Genomic DNA, 27187 nt, shown 5'->3' on the forward strand with positions numbered 1-27187 from the left:
GCCCTCCTGCGCCCCAGCCCAGACCCTCCTCCTGCACCCCAACACTCTGCCCCAGCCCAGAGCCTGCACCCCCTCCCAAATCCCAACCCTCTACCCCAGCCCAGTGAAAGTAAGTGGGGGGGGGAGGGGGAAATGGAGTGATCGGGGCAGGGCTTTGGGGAGGGCACAGGACCGGGGTAGATCCTGGGTTGTCCTTATGTTCAAAAAGTGCTCTTGGGCGTAAAAAGGTTGGAGACCACTGCACTATATCTATACACGTATTTATATAGCTTAACTTGCATTTACTAGTTTCTTAATTTTTATGTTTTTTCTTTATGTTAGGAAATGGTGAATGATATATTTGAGGAGTCGTTTTTTTTAAGCGATTTGTGTCAAGCACTATTTGGATGGAAATTCAGATTAAATCGAAAGTGCATAAAAGACAGCATTTGATTTTTTTGAACTAAATAAAGCTATCTTAAATGTGCTGGACACATGGAAAAAGTTTATCAAAACATGATTTGCATTTAAAACAAAATAATTTATTAAACAGAGGAAGTATTATCTGTAGTGAGTGAACTGAACAGATTGTTTTGGGTCACCATGCCCTTCAAGATTTTAGAACTAGAAGATTTCATCTTCTCACATCTTGTTTTTATTCATAGATTGGAAAAGGAAAACAAACTTTTCCGATTTTTCAGTTTCCAATTGGTTTAACTTTGAATGAACTAGTCACTGAACTGAACTACCTGAATAAACCAATATGAAGAAATACTCTCTGCACCCTCAGAAGAGGCTACTGCTGTCAAAAGCTGGTTTAGCACTTCAACAAACTCTAGTCCAGGTGCTCAGCCAGTGACTTCCACCAGTTCAGTGGTTTGACTTCCTTAAACTTGTCAGCAAATAGGTATTGCTTAATATTGTGTATTTTATTTAAATTTTAATAGATTACAATAAATTGAAACCTTAACATAGGTTGACCATTTTAAAAAACACAGACCTGTATTTAATTTAAACCAAAAAACCGTATTTAAATTTTTAAAAATCATTGATTTTTATCCGGTCCGGGATCAGGAGGAGGAGCACTCCTCTTGCACATGTGTTGCTCCAGGAGGAATTTGGTCTCCCCAAGGCAGAATTCATCCAAAAGCACCACCTGGGGATCTGAGACTCTGCACTGGGCCCCACTTAAGGTTGTGTCTGAACAGTACAACTATGCACCAAAACGGCAGTTTTTCTTTCTTCAACTCAATTAATATAATTATCATTGTATGGATTAATACAATTTATACAATTTTTACCGAGACAATACCGCCAGCATATTACTAGTACATAAGCAAAGCAAAATGAGGAAGGATGGTGCCCAGTGATTACAGCACTAGCCTGGGACTTTGGAAACCCGGGTTCAAATTCAATTCCCTGCTCCACCACAGACTTCCTGTGTGACCTTGGGCAAGTTACTTTGTCTTGTGCTTCCATTCCCCATCTGTGAAATGGGGATAATAGCACTTCCCTACCTAATGGGGGTGTTGTGAGGAGTAACACATTAAAAGATTATGAAGTGCTCAGATATTATGGAAGTGGGGGGGCCCATTAAAAAGTACCTAACAGATAGAAAGCAAAACACAATGGGGAAAACAGACAGGGCCGTAGCATGTCCAGGGGTACATTTTCATCTCACTGCACAGATGTTTACACAAGAAGTGACTATATCACATGTTCAGAGCAAGTGCACCTTTACCTGAAAACATGCTGGAAAGTTAAAGAAGTTTTTTAAAAAGTTGTACAAGGTTAAAAGGCTTTTGTTTATTTTTTAAACAATGTTTTTCATTTATGTAGCAACCAAAGCGCTTGCATTGTGCTTTATAAAGATGACTTGGTTCCTGCCAGGAGGAATTGTTGTCTAATTTAGACACAGATAATACAAAGAAGTAAGATGTAAGACTCAGGCATGGGAGAAGCAGAGATGTTTGATCTAGGGGTGCTGGCTTAATATGGTTTCCAACACATACAGGGTTTACAGTTTGGTTCAATGGCTCTCAGCACTCCCACTATATAAATTGCTCCAGGACCCCAGGGAGGAGACAGTGAAGGGAATCAGTGATAGAAGGAAGTGGGGTTTAAGAAGTGCTCTGATGGAAGAAAGGCACATGAAGAGAGGAAGGCTATTATAGGGATGCGGGAGGGGACCATGGAAAATGGCTCACAGTCAAGACAAAAGGAGAGTAGGTTTATACATTGCACTTCCAACATTCAGTAACTCACCTTGGATTTGAAGAGTCCGTGACAGTAGTGCCAGATCTGGGTATTCTTGCCATTGTATGGAGAAACACACACTGAAGTAGCTCTTGCATCCGATAGGTTTCCAGTGACTGTCAAGTATTTATCCTGGGCTCGGTTCTTTATTCTGAAGTAAACTGCCGGCTATAGTTAGAAAAGCACCATTATACTGTTCATGTTGTAAAGAAGGTGTGAGCAAACCCTCCCACCAGCTCCCCCAGAACTATCATTCTTACAGCAGTTTCCCCCAATTTATTTTCCATTCCAAAATGTCTTTTACATATTCAGTTTCAGACAGGTTGTGAAGTGGGTTTGGGTAATGAAAGAACATGCTACAAAAGTGTTGTAAGAGACAAGGTATGGGAGGTGGATGGTCACAAGCAACAATGGCTATAAATGAGAAGCCATCCCCATCATTCACGTTATACTTTTTTGCTATTCATGAACACACACACAAAAAAGGGCATTGAACTGGTATCCACTTACAGGGGAAGCCTGCAAAGTTGTTATTGAGAGGTAATAGCTTAAGAAACAGTTCCTCCATGACATACCTCAGTGCCTTTGAAACAGCACCAGTATAGTGCATTGTGAGTTATAGGGGTCTTTATTGAAAAAAGGAGGTTCAAAGCTGCTGACAAAATTCCTCCTGGGATTTTTTTTTTTAAATTAAAATCTAAGCACCTTGCTCATTAAAATCCTGCCCTAAAAAGCCCACCCCAAAACATCTGCAAATGTGTCGCACCGTTAGAGAGAATCTGCATTAAAGTTATTAAGCGAATAAGTTTTGTCCATCCATTAAGTAGTAGTCACTTCCGACATGTTTCACTATCTTTTTGCTAGTTATTAAGTTGAAAACTTGGATTTCGCTCTGTTACACATCATTGAGAAGGCAGAAGAAAATAAGCAAACAAGCTGCAGATTGTTTTTGCAATATTGTTCCGCCTTCCTTTGGGACCAGATCATATCCCTACACCAAAGACACTGGCAGCTAGACAAATATGCATGCCCTTTAGCGATCCAAGCAGCTTTACATGCATACATAAAAACCAGCATTTAAAAAAAAATAGCATCTTGTAGCATTCCTTGGAGCCTCTGTGATGGCAAGAGAATGGACTTGACAGATTTGCATGCCCAAATGCAAGTGACATGAAAGAGGAATGTGATGTATCTGAAGTGAAAGGCTGTAACTAACAGACAGTAAAAGTCCAGATCAGCTGTCCAACGGCAGGTCTATGGAGCAAGCAATCCCAGTGCCTAGGGCAAGGGTGGCCAAACTGTGGCTCGCGAACCACATGTGGTTCTTTTACCATTAAAGTGGAGCTCACGGAGCCCCTCCACACACACACACACACACACACACACACACCCCCACCCACCCACCCATTTCCACTACCAAGCTGGGGGGGGGGGGGAGTTGGGGACCTCTGCCTTGCAGCAGGGTTGGTGGGGTAAAGACTTCTTCCTAGCAGAGAGGAGGGGTCTCGAGGCTTCAGCAAGAGTGGAGGTGAAGCCCCAAGCCCCGGCAGGTGTACCCTGACTCTCAACCTTCTGAAGATTGGCTATGCTCGGAGAGCCAGTAAGTTTGGCTACCCTGGCCTAGGGGATGGGAGTGCCTCACATTGCTCTCAAGCAACCCTACTGACCAATGCTCTGATCAGCAATGACAGGCTACACAGGTTGCAGTGTCCAGCTCTCCTTTTTCAGAGATGGGTGTCAGCACCGCAAGGATTATGGGGTAGAAAATGGAGGCATCCTCAGAGGAACCTCCTCCCAAGAAGAGGAGACATAATGAGAGCAGAAAAATATTTAAATAATGAATTGACACCTCTGCACCGAACACACCCCTCTCCACCCCCAACCCTGGATAGCACTATACCACTCTGCAGTAACATGTGGACAGTTGTTTTTACCTCCAGTTTATTATGATCCAAATACTTATGGCACCTGGCAGCAAAACTAAAACGCTTGGCTGTCAGGTCTGGTAACTAAATTTAAGTGCAACCCGCATGATAACAGAAATGCTTGACGTACGATTTAAACTATTATTCAAATGTTAAGAAAACGTTTTTAACAGTGCCTGAGCTCAGAAACATACTTTTAAACTGACCAAATACAAGAAATACCCAGAGTATAAACTGAAAAGCCAGGATACTCTGACAATTCTGACCTTTGTTTTTAGAAAAATTAGCAATAATTGTCTTGACTCAATTATCAGGCTCGTTTGTAGCCAACATGAAGCTACAATGGATCACTAGTTGGGTTACCAGTTCTAAAGTATTCCAGATAACATTCATAATGGTCTCTGGTATTCTTCTATTTCAGAACATAAAATCCTGATCACCTAAATCACTTCTCTAAATCTTGAAAAAAACCTATGAATAAAATCTTCTGTGTTAATCCAGTTCTCAGATCATCATCCTGGCTCACTAGAACATTTTCCAAAGTGAATCTATTGCTAAAAATTACCCCGTATGCCTCCTTAAATGGAAAAAATACAATAAAATCCATCAGGGGAAATAGTTCCATCACTTCAATTTAGGTTGTTTATAGGCCAATACAGGTTTGTTTTGCTTATTAATTATTATTATACAGTGAAAACTGAAAACAGTGCAGAACCTAAAGGAGACATTGAGTTAAAAGCTTTAATAAACTCTCCATTTTTATTAAGTTACTAAAAAATTCTCACAGTAGAAAAGAGCCTGGGTCCCTTGCAGGTTTAAACTAAAGTAATTGGTGGATTCTCTATAATTTGAAGTCTTTAAACAAGTCTATTCCTCTCTAAAGGGCCGATCCAATGCTCATTGCAGTCAATGGAAAGGCTCTTCTTGACTTCAGTAACTTTTGAAAGGGCCTATTAGCTCACACCAGAACCCAACTTCAGGGATAAAATACTGGTCCCATTGAAATCAATGGCAGAACTCTCATTAGCCTCATTAGAATCAGTATTTGGTCAGATTTCTCAGCTGATATTTATGTATTAAATTATTTTTTTAAAGAAGTGAAAAAGGGCTTATTCCCAAAACACTTTCCTACAGTACCTGCTTCATAGGACGAAGGGAGCCAATTACGCTCCAGCCACTTAATTCAGTCCAGTTTGAAATCTTGCTGGGTTCTAGCAGAATTTGTTTTCCTGAGAAATTTCCTCCTTCATATGCAATCCACCTGAATAAAGATAGAAAACAAACCCCTAAGATGCTAGACTCTAAATATGGCAAAACAAAGCTACATAAATAATATTTAATACAATATTTTTAAACCCAAAGGCTTTCCATGGTAGTACTACACTGTATTTATATTACTGTGCCAAATACGTAGAGTGCCTAAAGTGGCTTAAGAGCTTTCTTCTATATCAAGATCTATTTTTTATTCCCTAATATGAATATGAAACCTGGAAACTACTTTAAACTTTTGACCCGGTCACATGAAGATTAAAAAAAATCCCTCTGTAGACATGGATGGTGTCTACAGGTTTAACAGGCATGTGCGTGGGATTGCTGCATTGCAAAAGCGAACTACACAGGTCACCCCATGGAGCACAGAGAAAGGCTTTGCAGCACACTACACTGCCACAAAGTTTAGTTATCAGAGGGCAAAACAGGATCTCACACAACTATGTCAACATGTGAAACGAACTACAGAAGAGCCAAACAAGGTTATACCAAACTGCACTACAGGACCAAGAACAGATATGAGAAATTTAATCCTAACTAACTTTCAGAAAGTTACGAACTGCTACAACAGGATTTTATATAGTAAAAACATCTTTTCAATCACAGTATTACTAACTGTAGAAGCATAACACTTCACTGATACCATATATACCTGTACTAGAATACCACTTTCAAAATATACCAAGAGCAACACACAAATTGCTCCTCCACTGTACACCATCCAGTCTACACACATTACAGTGTTGCTTGCAAGCTGTATCTTTGAGCATCAGAGATATTCACATCTTGGATTTGTATCTAAGGGATGTTCTTTTGTGGACTGTGAATCCTTCATGCTCTTCTCATGAGCGCATCTGAGCATAAAGCATGCACTATTTTTACTACATTTCCTATTTTATTTGCTTGAAGCGTGATGGGAGTTCTAGTGTCCATCGTTTGCCTCTCTCACTGTGCGACTTTGGAGAAAGTTCTTCTGATCATGCATACTTCACTCACAGGCAGTGCACATTTGAGTATAAACCTCAAAGGGGTCCTGTAAGTCCTGACTAACAGCTATTTAATAAGACTGACAACAGTTATAATTCCTTCCTTTTTATTTTACCGTATTGCTGGCAATTTTATTTTTTTAAAATGCTTTTGGGCAAAATCACTGCACTCTTGGGGGTAAGAGCTTCAGTCTTAGCAGTGCCCAATAGTCTCAATGTAAATGCAGTGTCTATTACCAAAACATTGTTCTAGTGCATAAAAGGAGAGAGGGAAAGAAGATGTTTTTGTAATAATAGAAAGACAAGTGTTGAACTGCTCCTGTCTTCAATAAACAAGAGAATGTGAATTGCAGCCATAAAAACACAGCGCTTACCCTGGGTATTCAATAGAGAACATGAGGTTACAACTCTGTGCTCATGAGGAAATCAGTGCAGTGTGATTAGTCCTGTCACTCGGGTGACACAGACCTCAGCCAAAGGAATGCACAAATAAAGGTGCGCATTCAAATAGGATTAAAAGAACACAGACTTAAGCTTTTTCAACCCATTGTCTTGCAATAGACTTACATATTTGCCACACTCGGCTGCAGAGACATATCTGTGTCTTGTTCTTGGAAATAAACCTAGGAAGAGTCATTTAGACTGACCCCTGATCTTCTCTATAGAATTACTTTGGTATAACTATGTCACTAGGGAGTGTGAATAATCCACACCCCCAAGCAACATAATTACACCAACCTAAGTGCTGGGTTAGACAGTGCTTTGTCGGCAGGAGAGCTTCTCCCACCGACATAGCAACCACTTCTTGTGGAGGTGGAGTTATTAAGCTCACAGGAGAGCTTAGAGTATCTTCACCAGAAGCAGTGGTGCAGCTGCAGTGACGCTGATGCAAGTTTGTAGTGTAGACCTACTCCGAGCATTTTGTTAGCACAAATAGCTAGGATGACTTTCTGTGACTTGGCACACCTGAAAGAATTCTAATAGCTGATCAAAGTTTAATATGAAGATAATCTGAGCGTCAACTGTGGGTGTGTTGCCAATAAAACTCTTATTGCTTTTATGGTTTAAAGGCCACTGTTGCAGTTTTACTGAACTTTTAAATCACAGTAAAACTTAACTCAAAGATAACCAAAACTGGTACCCAGCAGCCCACGGTCCTTATGGTTTCCTTTCAACCAAAGCCTTTAAGGTCTATAGGCATGTCCATGCCCAGCCACTCAGGGATATGGCCCCCTCCAAGCTGCAATCCCTACCTAGCCTTCTTCCTTTACTGCCTTAGGCTTGTGCATGACAGTAAGACTCCCAACCCCATATACACAGACTTGTAGTTGTCTTTAGCCTCTTTATTTGCACAAAGCTGACTTTGCATTTTGGGACAACAGGACAAGAAAACCCTAAATCTTGCTGCATGGACTCTTAGTTGAGACAAACAAGCCCTTCCTGGACCACCCAGAAAGAATTCCAATGAAAGCCGTACAATTGTCCAACACCTATTCCCTCAATCCTGACCCAGAGATATTGCAAGATGCTCAGAAAAAGGTGAAAAACCATCAGCAGCTCAGCCAAAACTGCTATGGAGGTGGAAAAATTTCTTTCCAACCCTGAACTGGCCCTGGGGGAGATTCCCTCAGGACTTTTCCATACCTGCGCTGACTCCTCCCAGATGCAGAGAGCCTTGTTAACATAGCCAGCGATAGTGAGAGGGAAGGTTAATGCTCCTTACTCCCTCACCCAGTTTCTCCCTTGTATGGGCCCCAGCCTCCCATCCCAGCCAATCCTGTTAAGGTGGAGGATTTAATATCTCCCACACCCATCCCAATGTGAGACAGAGAAAGCCCACAGACATCCCCTCCAAGCAGATCCTTAAGGGAAAGGACACTCCTCTGTGCTGGTCCATGGCAAACCGTGCTAACTCCAAGGAGGCAGGAATATGTGCATGTTCATATTTAAATGAAATGTTAGCAGCTAGGTGGCAAATGTGCACAACACTAGCCTTTCCTCTCCAAAGGTCTCAAACTAAAACTGGATTAGGTCACAAGGAAAATTAATTTGTTATTCACAACTTCAAATCTTGCTGCTGTTTGTCCCTGGCCTGTAAGCTACCACGCAACAAAAGCAAACAATCTCTATTTAGTAAGGGCTCAGGATTGGAATAGCAGTGATGTTGAAACCAGAGGGAAAGCACACCAGCAAAGCTGTCTGAGGGCAGTTTACACTCACCCACGGGTCTACAGCCCCTGGTAATACCCACTTAAATCACCCAGAAAGAAAGTTCAATCATTAACCACCTTTGCAAAAACTGGTTATGTGAAAAATAAGGCTGTGCATTTCAATGAGGCCAACCCAATGCCACTCCCAACCCTGTCATGGTACTGTAAGTGCTTCAGGCCATATGAAGATATGGCAGTCTAAAAATGCTTTACTTTTTGCTCCTGGGTTTGTCCTGCTCAACACCTTATTGTTCACTCTATTCTTTTAAGCAGATAAAAAGGCAGATTCTTGTAGCAGGAAGTTTGATTTACTGACTATCACATTTGGTTCAAGTCTAGGTACAAATGAGTTCCAATGTTGATTTCCCCCAAATTTTAGGATACTCCGGTTTTACTTATCACACACAACCAAAAAAAATATAGCAAACTCATCATATAGGAAGGAGAACACAAATGCTGTCTCTGAAATATTTCTACCATACTTACAAACCGCTTCTCACCCATACGGACTGGGTGTAAAAGTGAAGGTCCTTGTTCAGAACAGAACTGACAGCTTCTCTGAAGTGCAACTCTCTGCCCTCACAACATTCCAGTGCAAACAGACTGATGGAAGGCTCAGCAAAAACCTAGGAGAGAGTGGTAGTTACAGTTACCCAAAACAGTCTAGTTGCACCTTGTTGGCATGCTACTTAGGACCCTTCTTTGTCCATTTCAGTTTTTAACCTCTCTGAGGTTCTGGTCTAATTTTAATGTGAACATTTATGAGTAATTTAGCTTTTTGATTTGGATAATAAACTTTCCTAGGAGTTGATATTTGTCGAGGAAGCATGATCTAATGGTTTGCCACCACAGCGTAGTGTCCATTGACATCAGCGGTTGTTGGTTGGACACTAATGACCAGATTTGCTAAGATATTTAGGCTCCTAAAAATGCAGATGTGTCTAGTGGGACTTTCAAAAGCACATAAGCACGTCAGGCATGCAACTTCCACTGATTTCAAATAGGAAGTTAGGTGTGTAGGCAGGTTAGGTGCTGAATATTCTTCTAGGTACCTACCTGAATCTTTAGTCACCTAAATACTGTTGAAAATCTGGCCCTAAATATTGAACAGAGAAATATACTGCAAAACTGTGGATTTTTTTTTTTTTTAAATCAAGAATCGGAATGTTCCCTTCAAAAGAGCCAGAAAAAATATCAAGTAATTAGGACTCACTTTAATTCAAATCTTTTCACCTAATGTTATTTTTAACTTATTTTGGTAACACATCTTTTGGCACTATTGACTCTAGATAAAGATCATAACAGTTATTTGAAAATGAGGTACAAAGATGAAATCTGTAGAACATACATAGCACTACTTCACAAATAAGGAAGCCATATCTTCATTGCAAAAAAGATGCATTTTTGCATCAAGTTAGATAACTCGATGCAAAATCCTAGTGGAGACCAGGGACTTTAGAGTTTTTAGTTTGATGTAGCTAGTCAAGGAAAACTCTAAGTCGGGGTATAGAGTTGACCTCACTAGCTACATCCAGCTAAAAATTACCTGTGCCTTCACCAGAATATACATGGAGATTGTTTTCTTGATGCAAAAACGCACCCTTTTTTCCCCTCAGTGAAGACGAGGCCTAAGAGTTGGAAGATGCACAAACCAAACACAAAAATCTAACATTAATATTTATGCCCATGCAATCATAAAGAGAATATAAACTTAATGAACCAAGGAGGTACAGTTAAAGAGTTTCTAGTGACACGTATTTCACAAAGACCTCAATTGTGATACAGGCCTTATGAATGTACTGTCACTGAGGCCACGTCTACACTACCCGCCGGATTGGCAGGTGGTGATCAATCTATCGGGGATCGATTTGTCGTGTCTTGTGTAGACGCGATAAATCGATCCCTGATCGCTCTGCCATCGACTCCGGAACTCCACCAGGGCGAGAGGCGGAAGCAGAGTTGATGGGGGAGTGGTGGCCAACGATCCCGCGCCACGAGGACGCGAAGTAAGTGATTCTAAATTGATCTAAGATACGTCGACTTCAGCTACGCTGTTCTCGTAGCTGAAGTTGCAGATCTTAGATTGATCCCGCCCCCTAGTTTAGACCAGGCCTGACTCACTGTTCTTGGTATGCGACTGCTTGTTCAACTTACACCTCCAGGAAACTGCTTCCTTCTGCTAACTAGTACCATGTAGCACTATTAGAAGTATTGCACATGATGAGAAAAAATTTGCCAAGCATCTTGAAAATGAGAAGAATCCACGTTACCCATCTTTAGATAGCTTTGAAAGGGCTTTCAACTTGAACACTCCAAAACACAAAAAATGAGATTCAAAGACAATGTCCTTATTATGAAATGTCATTTATCTTCCTTTGCCGCCCTCCACTTCTCTGAAGAGGCAGGACAATTTTTGTGGGGTGTGTGTATGTGTGTGCGCGCACACGCGTGCTTTATTTCAATATTTCAGTAGTTAATTTTAGGGCTAATGAAAGTGAGACTCATAGCAATAGACCGAGCACAGGCAGCTGCTGCTGAGGTTTCTCCACCTAGCCACAAAATCAGCAACAATCCTATTTTCTGAATTCAATTCTTTACCTGAAGAGAGACTGACAGCCATGCTAAACTCTGTCTGTCTAGATGAGGAACTGACAAGAAAAAAAGGTTCTTTTAATAAAGGAGTTAACATCACCTGAAACACCACTTAGCACCTAATGTAGATGCAGTTTAATACTTAAAATCATGTTAGCTGACGGTGGTGTAACATGACCAGCTAATACGATTTAAAAAATATTTTTGCTATATTCCTAGCTGTGCCTCCAACTCGAAAAAAAATATTTTATTGGGTCAGAGGCTTATGGAGTGCTTCTAAAACTATACCATTGTGTAATTACAGTTCACAGTTTCACAGAATGCACAACTAGCCTGTGGAACTCATTGCAACAAGATAACACTGAGGCCAACAGCTTAGCAAGATTTAAAGAGGACATGATGTTTATATGGATAACAAGGATATTCAGAGTTACAATATTAAAAAAAACCCCTAAATTTATGGAAGGGATATGAAATCAGGGTATTAATCAACCTTTAACTAATGGGGACTGGGAAGAAATTTGTCATGTGGGCAAGTTATTCCACAATTCCCTATATCAGGTTTTCCTTGAGCTTTCCTTTAAGTATCTGGTACCAATCAGAGACAGGAAACTGGACTAGATGGACCACTGGTCTGATCTAGCATGGTCATGTCTGTGTTAAGAGTCAAGGAAACTTGCTTGACAGTTATTAGGAGCCGAAAGGGCTCCAACCCTCAAACAACTTTAGGACAGGCCAGTCCTCGCTTACAGACAGCCCCCCAACCTGAAGCAAATAGTCACCAGCAACCGCACAACACAGGGGGAACACCCAAGTCTCCCCAACTCCCAAGAAAAAAGCCTGGACTACCTGGCTTCGAGAGAGAGAGAGAGAGAGAGAGAGAGAGAGAGAGTGTGTGTGTGTGTGTGTGTGTGTGTGTGGAGAGAGGGGAGCACTGGAGAAGAGGAGGTTGACTGTCTTTGGACAAGGTCTCCATGTGTTCTGGCTGCTTAGCTGAACTCCCATTCCCTTCAGAATTTTGCAAGCCGAGATATCTAAATTAAAGTCACCTACAATTCTCAAAAGAAATATCTGGCTTCAAGACTAAGCTTGATAAGTTTATGGAGGGGATGGTATGATGGGATAGCCTAATTTTGGCAATTAATTGATCTTTGACTATTAGCAGTAAACGTGCCCAACGGCCTGTAATGGGATGTTAGATGGGGTGGGATCTGAGTTACTACAGAGAATTCTTTCCTGGGTATCTGGCTGGTGAGTCTTGCCCACATACTCAGGGTTTAGCTGATCACCAACCCCAAATATGGGAAGGAATGTTCCTCCAGGGCAGATTGGCAGAGGCCCTGGGGTTTTTTTGGCTTCCTCTGTAGCATGGGGCACGGGTCACTTGCTGGAGGATTCTCTGCACCTTGAAGTCTTTAAACCATGATTTGAGGACTTCAATAGCTGAGACATAGGTTAGGGGTTTGTTACAGGAGTAGGTGGGTGAGATTCTGTGGCCTGCGTTGTGCAGGAGTTCGGACTAGACGATTGTAATGGTCCTGTCTGACCTTAAAGTCTATGATTCTATGATTCTCCAGGACATGAAAATAACTGCCCCAGCCCAACTCACAGCAGCTCTAAAAGTTCTCTCAGGAAAATATTTTGAAACGTTGGCAACTAAGTTATACTTATAACCTTTGTAAAAAAAAACTTCCCTATTACAAGCATGATGAAGTATTGAAGAATTCTTTGAAAGTGACTTTTGTATGTTAGCGAAACCACCTTACTCAAACAAAATTAATACTGGGGAAAGCCCCATTTATGATGCAAGGAGTTAAAACACAGGGAGCGTTATATGATCTATAGCATAATCTTGTGAGAAAGGGAGGATACTTCTACATAGTATTTCAGGAAGGAGTGTCCATAAGTAAAGAATATCTTTGTATTTAACTCTTTAGGTTAACAGGTGCAAATACTCTGGTATTAATACATCAGATGGTGTAGGTGCACTGCCAAACTCATTTATCTCTCCACAGTAGCATTTCAATTGCTGGATTAAGCCACATATGCATTACCTTCAACTTCTACAAAGCTAACGTCTCACACGGTTTCTCTCAATTCATTGAGCCCTATTCACAAACCATCTCACCTTCATTTAACCACTCTATCAAATGTTCCAGAATTCAGAATGAAATTTTACATTTTACCAATGCAGAAAGCACATATAAAAATCTTATACTAAAAAGAAAGACTAAAACAAGATCAGCTTCCTTCAAACGGCTTTTGTTTCCATTTTCACTTTTAAGTGCCATACCATGAAAACCAGAACCAAAATCAAAGCCATCCAACCTCAACACAAAGAGACAGACCCGCAGAAGTTAAGTAAAGTTGCTACATAAAATAGCTTCAAGACACCATACACACAAATACATTGCTATAATAAAATAAAAAATTACATAGATTTTCACAAGAAAGAGTCCTATCCCAATGAAGTCAACAGAAGGTTTCTCATCAGCTTCAGCAGATTTTGGACTTGGGCCTAATTGCCTTCCCTGTTACCAAAATTTGTGGTAGGTTTTTCCCCACTTTCTGTTTGTACTGAATTATCAGATGAATAAATGGAATATATCAGGGATTGAGTGGATATTAAATGTTTGTAGTACCGCATGCATGGACTTGGGGAGAAGGGGTTGTGGGTGTCTCGCACTCCAGCTGGGCTTTGGGGGGTGAGAGAAGGGCAAAAACTGAAGCTGGGTTGTCATAGGGGTTTCTTTAACTCTCTACTCCTGGTGGAATTTGTGTGTGTCTGTATAGTTACAGACATACTTGCTGACAGGTATTTTGAAATAAATTACCAAAATAATTGAAACTGGCATGATTATGTAGTTATTTTGACAAATAAAATTTGCAGAATTTTAAAAAATAGTGTGCAGAATTTTTAATTTTTTGTTGCAGAATTCCCCCAAGAGTATCAAGTTGTATGTTTTCTCATTTTTATTAATTCCTGGTACTGTACAAAGTGAGCCACTGTTGTGGGCTGTCTATTGCTTAGAGCTGGTGACAGAGTTAGGACTGTTGGGATCTATTCCTGACTCAGGAACTGACTCCTAGGGCAAACATGGGCAAGTCACTTATCCTCTCTGTGTCTTGGTTTTACGTATCTGGATTATGGGTCTGAACACCTACCACAACAGACTTTATTTTAAAAAAATGTAAATTTCTTTCTCCTTGGATGAGAGGCGTTATTAATCTGAATGCTGCCATTGCAACCACCCAGAGGCTTTTTAATAGCAGCTGTGATAGAGCAGTCACAGCTTCAAGGAGTACTATGGTGCTGTATTTCTAAGAAATTCTTTACTGGAATGACATATTTACACTGATATCCTTCCCCACTCAAAACAGGACATTAAAAAAAATTTAGTGGGCACTTGCTTGCAGAAGCGGCACTATTTACAGAAGCAGAAGCAGCTCATGGTATCACAAATTTATATTTCAAGTAAAATCTAGACTAGTTCCTTGATGTTGCAGGGCTCTTGTTTCCCTTCACCTTAATGCTCAGTAAGCACAGGAGAGATTATCAAGCTATAGATAGGCTTGTGGCCTACAGATTACACTCTTATTACCTTAGACATTTTCAAGAGGCCAGATTCCTTCAGCCCGAGTTGAGGGAAGTGGAAAGCAGAGTACAAAAAAGGTAAGGCCTCGATGACACCTTTTCTTTGAGTGGGAGAAAGGGAGCAAGACAGGGAGAGAAAGAGGCTCCTGTAACCAAAAGGAACCATTCCTTCCCTTCCTCTCCTGCTCCCCAAGGGCAGGAGGCAAAATTTGATCAGTCACCAGAAGGCAGGAAATAGGGAGAGAGATTAGAATTTTTCCATTCAATTTAGGGCATTTTAAAACCATTTCAAGAATGTTTTTAGCTCTCAGACAATATATCTGCTCATTCAGTCCAGCTCTGAACAGAAATATACACATGCTCTCTTACTATGGTTGAGGATTAAAGTAGTGCAATGAGAAGGTGTTAAGACTCTGCCATAATGTTTGAGGTTTGGGAACCATGTCAGGACTCCTTTTTGCACACAAAATTCATCATGGAGGCAACGTGCTTGGGCCAGCCCACACGTTTGGACAAAGTGAATATCCCCCCATATATGAATTTACAATAAATTTTGCTCTGCTATTTCCCAGCCAATCATCATCAATCACCATCATGATCATAATAGTGAACTTTGTTCTGAAAGACATGCTCATTCAGAGATACTAGTACGGAAACAGGAACCAACCAAAGTGGAGCCACGTTCACTTAAATTTCGTGAGAAACACAGAAAAATATATTTGCCAGAATTAAATCAGGAACCAAGTATCAGAAGGGTAGCCGTGTTAGTCTGTATCCACAAAAACAACGGAGTAGTCCGGTGGCACCATAAAGACTAACGGATTTATTTGGGCATAAGCTTTCGTGGGTAAAAATCCCACTTCATATGTATGGAGTGAAAATTACAGATGAAGGCATAAATATATATTGGCACATGAAGAGAAGGGACTTACCTTACAAGTGGAGAACCAATGCTGAAGCCCATTTCGGTCAGGGTGGATGTGGTCCACTCCCAATAATTGATGAGAAGGTGTCAATACCAAGAGAGGGAAAATTGCTTTGTAGTGAGCCAGCCACTCCCAATCTCTATTCAAGCCCAAACTGATGGTGTTAAGGTTGCATATGAATTGTAGCTCTCCAGTTTCTCCTTGAAGTCTGTTTTTGAAGTTTTTTTGTTGCAGGATGGCTACTTTTAAATCTGTTATTGAATGTCCAGGGAGATTGAAGTGTTCGCCTACTGGCTTTTGTATGGTACCATTTCTGATGTCTGATTTGTGTCCATTTATCCTTTTACGTAGAGACTGTCTGGTTTGGCCAAGGTACATGGCAGAGGGGTATTGCTGGAACGTATCATATTCATAGATGTGCAGGTGAATGAGCCCCTGATGGTGTGGCTGGTATGATTGGGTCCTATGATGGTGTTGCTAGAGTAGACATGGGGACAGAGAAGGCAATGGGTTTGTTAGAGGGATTGGTTCCTGGGTTACTGTTTCTGTGGTGTGGTCTGTAGTTGCTGGTGAGTATTTGCTTCAGATTGGAGGGCTGCCTGTAAGCGAGGACTGGCCTACATCCCAGAGCCTGTGAGAGTGGGGGATCATTTTCTAGGATAGGTTGTAGGTCGTTGATAATGTGCTGGAGAGATTTTAGCTGGGGCCTGTATGTGATGGCAGGTGGAGTTCTGTTATTTTCCTTGTTGGGCCTATCCTGTAGTAGGTGACTTCTGGGTACCCATCTCACTCTGTCAATCTGTTTCCTCACTTGCCCAGGTGGCTACTGTAGTTTTAAGAATGCTTCATAGAGATCTTGCAGGTGTTTGTTTCTGTCTGAGGGATTGGAGCAATTGTGGTTGTATCTTAGGGCTTGGCTGTAGACAATGAATCGTGTGATGTGTCCTGGATGGAAGCTGGATTCATGTAGGTTCAGTATGGCAGTCAGTAGGCTTCCAATATTGGGTGGTGTTTATGTGACCATCGCTTATTTGCACTGTAGTGTCCAGGAAGTGGATCTCTTGTGTGGACTGGTCCAGGCTGAGGTTGATGGTGGGGTGGAAATTGTTGAACTCCATGTGGAATTCTTCAAGGGCCTCCTTCCCGTGGGTCCATATGATGATGATGTCATCAGTTTAGCATAAGTAGAGGAGAGGTACTAGGGGACGAGAGCTGAGGAAGCGTTGTTCTAAGTCAGCCACAAAAATGTTGGCATACTATGGGGCCATGGCAGTGCCGCTGAATTGAAGTTATAAGTTGTCCCCAAATCTGAAATGGTTGTGGATGAGGACAAAGTCACAAAGCTCAGTCACCAGGTGTGCTGTGGCCTCATCAGGGATACTGTTCCTGACAGCTTGTAGTCAATCCTCGTGTGGAATATTCGTGGAGAGCGCTTCTACAACCTTGGTGGCCAGGATGGTGTTTTCAGGAAGATCATCAATGCATTGTAGTTTCCTCAGGAAGTTGGTAGTGTCTCGAAGATAGGAGTGCTGGTAGCGTAGGGTCTGAGGAGAAAGTCCAAATAGCCAGATAATCCTGCTGTAAGAGTGCCAATGCCTGAGATGATGGGGCGTCCAGGACTTCCAGGTTTATGGATCTTGGGCAGCAAATAAAATACCCCTGATTGAGGCTCTAGGGGTGTGTCTGTGTAGATTTGTTCCCACGCTGTTGCAGGGAGTTTCTTGAGCAGATGGTGTAGTTTCTTTTGGTACTCCTCAGTGGGATCAGGGGATAGTAGCCTGTAGAATGTGGTGTTGGAGAGTTGCCTGGCAGCCTCCTGCTCATAATTTGACCTGTTTATGACTGACTACAGCATCTCCTCTGATTATAATGTCAGAATTATTTCTGAGTAGCAGCTGTGTTAGTCTGTATTCGCAAAAAGAAAAGGAGTACTTGTGGCACCTTAGAGACTTTAGAGTATGCTCTAATAGAATTGTTTCTGAGGCTGTGGATGGCGTTGCGTTCTGTACAGCTGAGGTTATGGGTCAAGGGATGCTGTTTGTTCACAATTTCAGCCTGTGCACGTCTGCAGAAGCACTCTATGTAGAAGTCCAGTCCGTCATTTTGACCGTCAGAAGGAGTCCATGCAGAATTCTTCTTCTTGTAGTATTGGTAGGAGGGTTCCTGTAGGTCAGTGCTCTGTTCAGTGGTGTATTGAAAATATTCTTTGAATCGGAGACAGCAAAAGTAGGCTTCCACATCACTGCAGAACTGTATTATGTGTGTGGGGGTGGTGGGGCAGAAAGAGAGTCCCCAAGATAGGACAGACTCTTCTGCTGGGCTAATTGTGTGGTTGGATAGATTAGCAATATTGTTGGGTGAATTAAGGATACCACTGTTGTAGCTCCCTGTGGCATGTAGAAGTTTAGATAGTTTACCGTCCTTTTTCCTCTGTAGAGGAGTAAAGTGTACATTGTAAATGGCTTGTCTTGTTTTTGTAAAGTCCAGTCACGTGGAAGTTTGTGTGGAAGGTTGGTTTTGAGAATTCATTCTTGATCTTCTGTTTGCTGTTCAGGTTGTTCCTCAGTTTCTTGGAGTATGTGTGGCACAATCTCTCACCATAGTCAGTGTAGCATGTCAAATGCAATGGATTTTTTACCTTCTGTCTATTTGGTATGATGTCCATCTGTTTGCACTTGGAGAGGAAGATGTCTGTATCTGTGCGAGTAACAAACCCTGTAACAAACAATCCCTATAACGAACCCTGTTGCCTTCTCTATCTCCATATCTACTCTAGCGACACCATCAGGGACTCATTCACCTGCACATCTATTAATGTGATATATGCCATCATGTGCCAGCAATGCCCCTCTGCCATGTACCTTGGCCAAACTGGACAGTCTCTACGTAAAAAGATTAATGGACACAAATCAAACATCGGGAAAGGTAACATACAAAAGCCAGCAGGAGAACACTTCAATCTCCCTGGACATTCAACAACAGATTTAAAAGTAGCCATTCTTCAACAACAAAACTTCCAAAACAGACTTCAAGGAGAAACTGGAGAGCTACAATTCATTTGCAACCTTAACACCATTAATTTGGGCTTGAATAGGGACTAGGCGTGGCTGGGTCACTACAAAAGCAATTTTCTCTCTCTTGGTATTGACACCTTCTCATCAATTATTGGGAGTGGACCACAGCCACCCTGAATTGGCCTTCAACATTGGTTCTCCACTTGTAAGGTAAGTCCCTTCTCTTCATGTGACAATATATATTTATGCCTTCATGTGTAATTTTCACTTCATGCATCTGAAGAAGTGGGTCTTTTACCCATGAAAGCTTATACCCAAATAAATCTTAGTCTTTAAGGTGCCAACAGACTCCTTGTTGTTTAAATCAGGAAAACCATCAGGCAGAGAAATTATTTTCAAGCTTCTAATACACACCCAAGTATATCTGGCAGCCCCCCTTGAACAGCCATAAGTTAGAACAAAATTCAATAGATGTAAAGTATTGTAGTATTCCCTAATCGAAGCCTGTTCTTCTCTCCCAGTTCAGTAGCCTATTGATATCAACAAAACATTCCTTCAGCCCAGACTCCCAACACATTGTACTTACACAAGTCACAGTCTTAGAGATGATGCATTTCCAAGCTGCTCCGAGACTAACTCATATCATGACAGCGTGATCATTACCACATCACATCACAAAACTACATGCCCACATCACAACATTGTTACACTGAGTCAAAAAAAAAAAAGGGGGGGGGCATGGTATGACGGAACATTGCCATGTCTGATATTTTGGGACCTGCTGCACATTTCAGGCTCACCACCAAAATGGCAGGATGACCTTGGAAATCTTGCGACAAGTAGCAACACTACAAAAACCACACACAGTTACGAACTGTAGGTGGGGACTGTTAAACCTGAGTATATACTTAGCAAGAAGCTCATTTCCAGCTCTCAGTAGCTCTCTCTTCATTTGGAGTTGTATACTGGGACAAGATGGAAGTGTGTCAGGAATCAAGTGAGAGACACAGAACTCAATGTCAGACGCCCAGGCTAGCAACTATGCAGCTGTAAACGACCCAACACTGCTCATAAGTCTATCTAGAGTTCGAGAGGTCCACAACCTTCAAACCCGTAGTTCCCACGGTCATCACAAACTCAAGAGTATATATTTCTAATAATCAAATCCTAAATTGCTATTAACTGTCTCTTTGTAACAACAGGTTTCAGAGTAGCAGCCGTGTTAGTCTGTATTCGCAAAAAGAAAAGGAGTACTTGTGGCACCTTAGAGACTAACAAATTTATTAGAGCATAAGCTTTCGTGAGCTACAGCTCACTTGAAGTGAGCTGTAGCTCACGAAAGCTTATGCTCTAATAAATTTGTTAGTCTCTAAGGTGCCACAAGTACTCCTTTTCTTTTTGTAACAACAGTGGTCCCCTCCCCCAGAGAGATCACCTCAGTGCAAGAGGATACTATGACATCATCTGGAAGGAGGGACCCAACTTTGGGATTATTTTCCTCTGCTCCAGCTCAGTATTCTCCTTCCTCAATACTTTCATCCTCTTCAAAAGCACAGAGGCTGTCGGACTGTGGGATGGGACTGCTCTACTGTGTCCCCGAAAGTCTCATTTATGTATCTCTCCATCTCCCTTAGTTCCTCCCGTTCAGCCACTCTGGTCTCAAGGGTTAGTACTCTGTCTCTGAGAGCCATGAGTTGCTTGCACAGAATGCATATATGCCACCTGCTCACGAGGCACATCATCGTACATGTTGCATTCAGTGCAAAAACTGGGTAGCCCCCATTTTGCTGCTCGACTTCTGGGGGACATTATATACTGGACTTCTGCGGGACAATATATACAATATTATACTATATAATATTTACTATTGCAGGTTTTTGTTTGTTCTTTGTTTGCATGTGTTTTTTTTTTCTTTTGTGAGGCATTTTTGGCCTAAGTTTAGAGAATGTTTATTAGGTGTATCTGGCTCTCACACTCCCTCTCAAAACTCCCACTTGCTAGCTCCTGTCCTGTTCGCTAACTGCTGTAGTTGCTTAGGAGCGGGCTTTTTAAACCCGTGTTTTCACTAAGTTAGCCCCGCTTTCTCATCAAGGGATTCTAAAGGGATTAGGGATGAAGTCCAAGGGCCAGATCCTCAGCTGGGAGAAACTAGTGTAGCTTCACCGAAGTCACTGCAGCCAGGCTCATTTACACCAGCCAAGGATCTAGTCCAAGGCTTCACCCAGTCAAATATCCTTTCCACCCTTTCTCCCGCCCCCCCAGCCATGATTTTTTTTTTTAAACTTGTTCATGGCTAGAAAAAGGATCTTGACATTTTTAATAAATATCACCCACTTGGAAACTTTTAAAATGTGGTTTTAAAAGGTTTTATCTGTCGATATGTTTTAATATTATATACTGAATCTGCAGCAGAAATATAAACCTTTATTCTGGATGGCAAAATGCAGTAGTATTAACAAGTGACACATAATTTAATGCCCATTTAGAAAAGGCAAATATTACACTTCTGTAAAATATTCCCCTAAAATTATGGTTAGCAAATTTAACATCATGATAGCAGCTATATGCATTGTTATGTAGTTTACAGGTTCTTTTGTGCAGAGAATTTTTGTTAAAGTCTGAACTTCTGCTGGGGAAGGGACTGTAAAGGGAACCCTATAACGAGACAAAAGTATAAAGTAGAATATTCCATTTGTATAAACCTACTACTTACTATCTTGCTGGGCTGCTTTATAAAGACTATTGAAAACACAAATATGAATTCAGCTCATACAAAAACAGAGCTACTTTCTGCCCAGAATGGTGGTGGGGGGGGGTAGGTGGGGGCCCTGGGTTGATCTAATACTGAAAATCCACAAGCCTAAAAAACAATTTTAACATTTCCCCTGAGTATCACACTTTGTTCTTTAATACAATCACTGCTGTGTACGACTGGGTAGGGCAAGAATTCTATAATAGAATTCTTTCTATAAAGCTCTTACATATTCCACAGGCTTGAAGGATTTGAGTGTAACTGTTGGACAGCCACAGGAAGTGAGGTCAGTGTAGAGGCCTTCTTCCAGCACACAATGATTATCAGCAATTTCCCCTTGGTAAAACAGGAGCCAACTGAAAGAATAAACATAATAAAGGAGTTTAACTGAGGCAGTCAGTTATTAACAAGTTCTCTCAAGATCAAATATTTTCTAGGGGAACGAGAAATAAAACAAGGTTTGTTTTTTAAAGTTGTACTATAAAAAAAAGTGAAACCAAAGACTGATTCGATTTTCTGCTTCTGCTGCTCTTCCACATGGTATACAAATCTCAACCTGGTCTTTAATGGGGGCTAATGGAACACAGAGATTTATTTTATTGAGTCCCTGAAATTTTAAACAAGACAAAGGCAGATTCAAATCACAGCAATTGTGATTTTCCTATAGGAAAGCAAAAAGTATTATGTCCCCTTCCATCAGAAAGAAGAGAGTTATCAAAGCAGGTTTCAAGAGAGTAGGCATAGGACGATATGGAGAGTGATGGTAATGCACTGGATATATTTGACTATTTGAAATTTAATATAGGTTAAAAAGTGCTCTCTAACTACTTAAAATGGTGGGTAAAACAACACACTTACCATCCCCGAAGAACCTTAAAAGAACATGGTATGAATGATGTAAAATCAGAAACTTCTGCTGTGAAATCTACACATGCTCCTTGGAAATGTGTGTTACTGAAAGCTTTGAGCTACAAGAACAACAATAAAAAAAAATATGATGACTAGAAAGAAAATGTACTCATCATCATCATCATCACTATAAGTAGAGTAAGTTGCAGGCACAGGGAAATATCAATGCAATTTAAAGAAGTACTAATACAAATCTAATGGACTCCCAAGAGAAGAAATGTCTTAAATTTCTATAGCACCTTTCCTCTTGAAAGGTCCCAAAGCGTTTTATAAACTATGGGCAGATTCTGCAGTCCTTAACTGAGGCAGATCTCCTACTGGTAGCAAGTATATATTCATTTTATGGTAACAGGAGTGTTTCCAGAGAAAGCACAATGATAGGACTGAAAAATATGGCCTTATACATACAGCACCACTCAGATGCAGTCAGATTTTGGGTACAGATCAGCAACCAATTGGAGCACAACAAGAAGGGGAAAGGAAATACCAGTGAAAAGATACCAAGGCAGAAAATTAAAAAAAAAAGTGCCCTGGAATCTTCTGTGATCACACTGAACAGAGATGACATCTTATTTAAAAAGCTTGCTTGAGAATTTCTGGTAGGACTTGCTGTGTTAGGAGCGTCTGAAGTCCAACCCAACAAACTTGCACAAACAGATATCCTTAGTTAAGAGTTTTAGAGCCATTTAGAACTACATCCTGCTCAGGAACTGTGTATCAATCTCTCCATCAAAAGGGATTGCTGCATTAAAAGAAGTTAAAAACAAAATCTACAGCAGAAAACAGTCCATGGTCTACAGTTTGGGGAAGAAGCTAAGAATTCTGTGCCCTTCAGGTACTATTTGTTTCTGGATAATGGGTGACTTTAGGTAGCCACTGATGTGCTGAAATCTATTGAGCAACAGCAATACAACTAAAAATTAAGGAAAAAGGATGAAGAAATCTGGTTTGCATTTCTACCATTGTTTTTGACAAGAGGGTTCACATGTCATTTAGTCATGTACTTTATTCCCTTAATCCACTGCAGGATTGCTCTCCATAATGTATTTTCTAATGCTATGCCTAATCTCCTGGTAAACACATGACACAATGGTTTCTGTGATTAGAACGTAGACCCTGTTATACACAGAGCACCACTTGCAAGATTCTGAGCACTCAAGTACCACTACAATCAGTGGGAGCTGAAGGCACCTTGTAGGATCAGGCAGTATACATTTCCAGCTACTACTGTAGGCCTCAATAATATGAGGCTGAAGAGAGAATTTGTTAGGGACCCAATAATTCATTAGAAAAGTACTATTTGGAGTGTCTTATTACTACTGAATGGATTGAATACATACAAATAGGCAAATAGTAGATTTGTTGTGCAGTGCCATCAGAATTGGACATTTACCATATGAATTAGTTGAATTTACCATGGTATTTCCCGTTTTAAGATTAGGGAATCCTTGGTAAACACTGACCACTGGTTTTTAAATGGGACCCAGCATACACATGTGAAATCTGACTGCTACTCTAAAACTTTTTGTTTCGAGAGTGCTGGTTTCATTTCATAATACACTTGAATCACATACTCCAGAAGTTTCAGAGTAGCAGCCGTGTTAGTCTGTATTTGCAAAAAGAAAAGGAGTACCGGTGGCACCTTAGAGACTAACAAATTTATTAGAGCATAAGCTTTCGTGAGCTACAGCTCACTTCATCGGATGCATTTGGTGGAAAAAAACAGAGGAGAGATTTATATACACACACACACACACACACACACACAGAGAACATGAAACAATGGGTTTATCATACACACTGTAAGGAGAGTGATCACATAAGATAAGCCATCACCAGCAGCAGGGGGGGGAAAGGAGGAAAACCTTTCATGGTGACAAGCAAGGTAGGCTAATTCCAGCAGTTAACAAGAATATCAGAGGAACAGTGGGGGGTGGGGTGGGAGGGAGAAATACCAGGGGGAAATAGTTTTACTTTGTGTAATGACTCATCCATTCCCAGTCTCTATTCAAGCCTAAGTTAATTGTATCCAGTTTGCAAATTAATTCCAATTCAGCAGTCTCTCGTTGGAGTCTGTTTTTGAAGCTTTTTTGTTGAAGTATAGCCACTCTTAGGTCTGTGATCGAGTGACCAGAGAGATTGAAGTGTTCTCCAACTGGTTTTTGAATGTTATAATTCTTGACGTCTGATTTATGTCCATTCATTCTTTTACGTAGAGATTGTCCAGTTTGGCCAATGTACATGGCAGAGGGGCATTGCTGGCACATGATGGCATATATCACTTTAGTAGATGCGCAGGTGAAGGAGCCTCTGATAGTGTGGCTGATGTGATTAGGCCCTATGATGGTATCCCCTGAATAGATATGTGGACAGAGTTGGCAACGGGCTTTGTTGCAAGGATAGGTTCCTGGGTTAGTGGTTCTGTTGTGTGGTGTGTGGTTGCTGGTGAGTATTTGCTTCAGATTGGGGGGCTGTCTGTAAGCAAGGACTGGTCTGTCTCCCAAGATCTGAGAGAGCGATGGCTCGTCCTTCAGGATAGGTTGTAGATCCTTGATGATGCGTTGGAGAGGTTTTAGTTGGGGGCTGAAGGTGATGGCTAGTGGCGTTCTGTTGTTTTCTTTGTTGGGCCTGTCCTGTAGTAGGTGACTTCTGGGTACTCTTCTGGCTCTGTCAATCTGTTTCTTCACTTCAGCAGGTGGGTATTGTAGTTGTAGGAATGCATGATAGAGATCTTGTAGGTGTTTGTCTCTGTCTGAGGGGTTGGAGCAAATGCGGTTATATCTTAGCGCTTGGCTGTAGACAATGGATCGAGTGGTATGATCTGGATGTCTTCAGATATATCCAAGTTGTTTTGTAGGTTGCCTTTAGGAATCCCTTAATTAAGACAGGGTGCAATGGATGGTACATACTATCAGGTGATGTGACCAACTTTTATCAGGTGTTATGAAAATTGCCTGGTACTTCAAAGACTTAGGGAAGTTCCTTATTTCTTATTTTATAACTGACTTCTGGTGCCACAAAACCACTTGTTTATAGTTTCCTCTATAAGAGAGGATTTCAGTCCAGTACATGGGCTCTAAGCAGGGGCCTCTATACCACTTCACCCTCCAAGAGATACGTGGAGCAGAGAGCCCTGCATGGCCACTCTGTACTGAGGTGAATTTCACACTAAAATTTGAGACAGCATTCTGTAACATAGAAGAAAAATGTTTTTGCCAGTGCTCCTCCCCAAAGTGGTCCCTCTCTCTGCCAAAGAAAAGATATCCAATCTACAGAGACTGAGAAAAAGCCAAAACCACATATTAGAAAATGGTTTTATGGAAAAAGAGTCTTAAAAAAAAAAAGAAACGAATATATTTCCTGTTACAAAGAATAAGAAGGGCTTAATCTTGCCCTTATGTGACACACAACTGTGAATTGAAAAAGACAAGCCAGCTACATGGGCTGGATATACTGCTGCTGATTCTCCTGCATTTGGAACTCCATTACTGAGCATAACATTGATATTTAGGCTACACTTACATTGTGCTTTTCATCCGTAGATCTCAAAACACTTCACAGAGGAAGGTAAGTATCATTTTCTCCATTTTTACCAATGCAGAAAACTGAAGCACAAAGATGAAGCGATTTGCCCATGGTCAAACAGCAGCTCAGTGACAGAGTCAGGAACAGAACTCAGGTCTCCAGGTTCCTAGTTTGGTGCCTGACACTTCCTCCTTACAGCCTGTGTCCCAGGCTATGTGACAACTTTAGAAAGACTGACAGGGAAGGTTATACAACGTATATTTTAAATAATAAACTGAGAAAAATGTTTTCTCAAAATGAATAAAAAGAAAAAAGTTGAATGGAGAGATTTGATGGTCCTGACTTCAGAATAATTAGAGAAGAAACTGATCCATTAGTTATACCACTGTGTTTGTACAGTCTGACCACAAATGCAGCTAGTTATAACTTAAAATATATTAAATCTGACATGACAGATTTAAAAGAACCCTTTAGCTCCATGAAGCTCTATTTCCTAAAAACTCAACAAGCAGTAAGTGGAAAGATACACAGTGCAAAGTTACCATAAATAATTATAGGGGTCTGCTAAAGTATTTGAGCAAGCCAACTGCCACAGGCAGATTAATGAAAGGAGCTTAGGTTTTCCTTGGGAGAGTGAAGGAAAAAATATTGTTTTATTTTTAATGAATACAGCTATTGTATTTTAAACCTGGAGACTTTAGTCTTACTTGGAACATGGATGTAGTTTATGAAGCAGCCTGGCAAAGTAGAAAGACCAAGACCACTTATTGCAAGAGTTCAGAATATAACACTTAAGGTCAGCTGAAAGCAACAGCAAGTGACAAGGTTTCTTTCTTATGGAAAGAGAGTAGGATTTCCTTATTTTAGTATCTATGCCTATAATATATAGGAAAAAACAGAGCTATATTCCTACACTGAGGATTCAGACTTGTAAGATTCAGCATTCAGCTGTGTTAAGGATTCTCTAACTCTGGTAAGCCATTCTTAGTAACTGTTGCAAACATAGAAATTGTAATATCTTTCAACTAGAAGAGGAAAGGACGGATTTATTTTCTCAAAACACTGTCTTTTACTTACTCTGACTCAGGAAGTGATCTTAACAAGTTTCCCACAACTCCTTAGTCACAATATAGTATGTTGGTGGCCAAAAGTAACTGACAATTTGAACACAGCAGTGACACGCTCTCCTATTTCTTTAGCTTCATCACAGAGGTCCTGTAACAACTCAAGATTGTGATCTCATTAACCC

At 41.0% G+C, this 27187-nt stretch overlaps 2 protein-coding genes across 8 annotated transcripts in view; one reads left to right on the forward strand and one right to left on the reverse strand.

The window, feature by feature from the left end:
• Positions 1-1871, forward strand: part of RIOX2 (ribosomal oxygenase 2) — a 37226-nt gene extending 35355 nt beyond the window's left edge. For all 6 annotated transcript variants that reach the window (XR_006279703.1, XR_006279694.1, XM_038388766.2 and 3 more), the window contains one exon: positions 645-1871. Coding sequence is in view for 4 of the 6 variants with exons in the window: in XM_038388766.2 (XP_038244694.2) it covers positions 645-746 (102 nt within the window). In the remaining 2 variants the exon portion in view is untranslated. The remainder of the gene's footprint in view (positions 1-644) is intronic.
• CRYBG3 (crystallin beta-gamma domain containing 3) overlaps positions 1-27187 on the reverse strand; it is a 137954-nt gene that overhangs the window by 6281 nt on the left and 104486 nt on the right. Inside the window, exons 16-20 of one of the 2 annotated variants that reach the window (XM_038388740.2) lie at positions 22363-22472; positions 21734-21860; positions 9112-9251; positions 5298-5421; positions 2245-2403 (exon numbers count right to left, since the gene is read on the reverse strand). In XM_038388740.2, the coding sequence (XP_038244668.1) occupies positions 2245-2403; positions 5298-5421; positions 9112-9251; positions 21734-21860; positions 22363-22472 (660 nt within the window). Of the gene's footprint in view, positions 1-2244; positions 2404-5297; positions 5422-9111; positions 9252-21733; positions 21861-22362; positions 22473-27187 lie in introns of those variants that run through there. The other variant, XR_006279675.1, reaches the window with a different exon arrangement.

This window comes from Dermochelys coriacea, chromosome 1 (genome assembly GCF_009764565.3).
Source record: "Dermochelys coriacea isolate rDerCor1 chromosome 1, rDerCor1.pri.v4, whole genome shotgun sequence".
Lineage (NCBI taxonomy): Eukaryota > Metazoa > Chordata > Testudines > Dermochelyidae > Dermochelys > Dermochelys coriacea.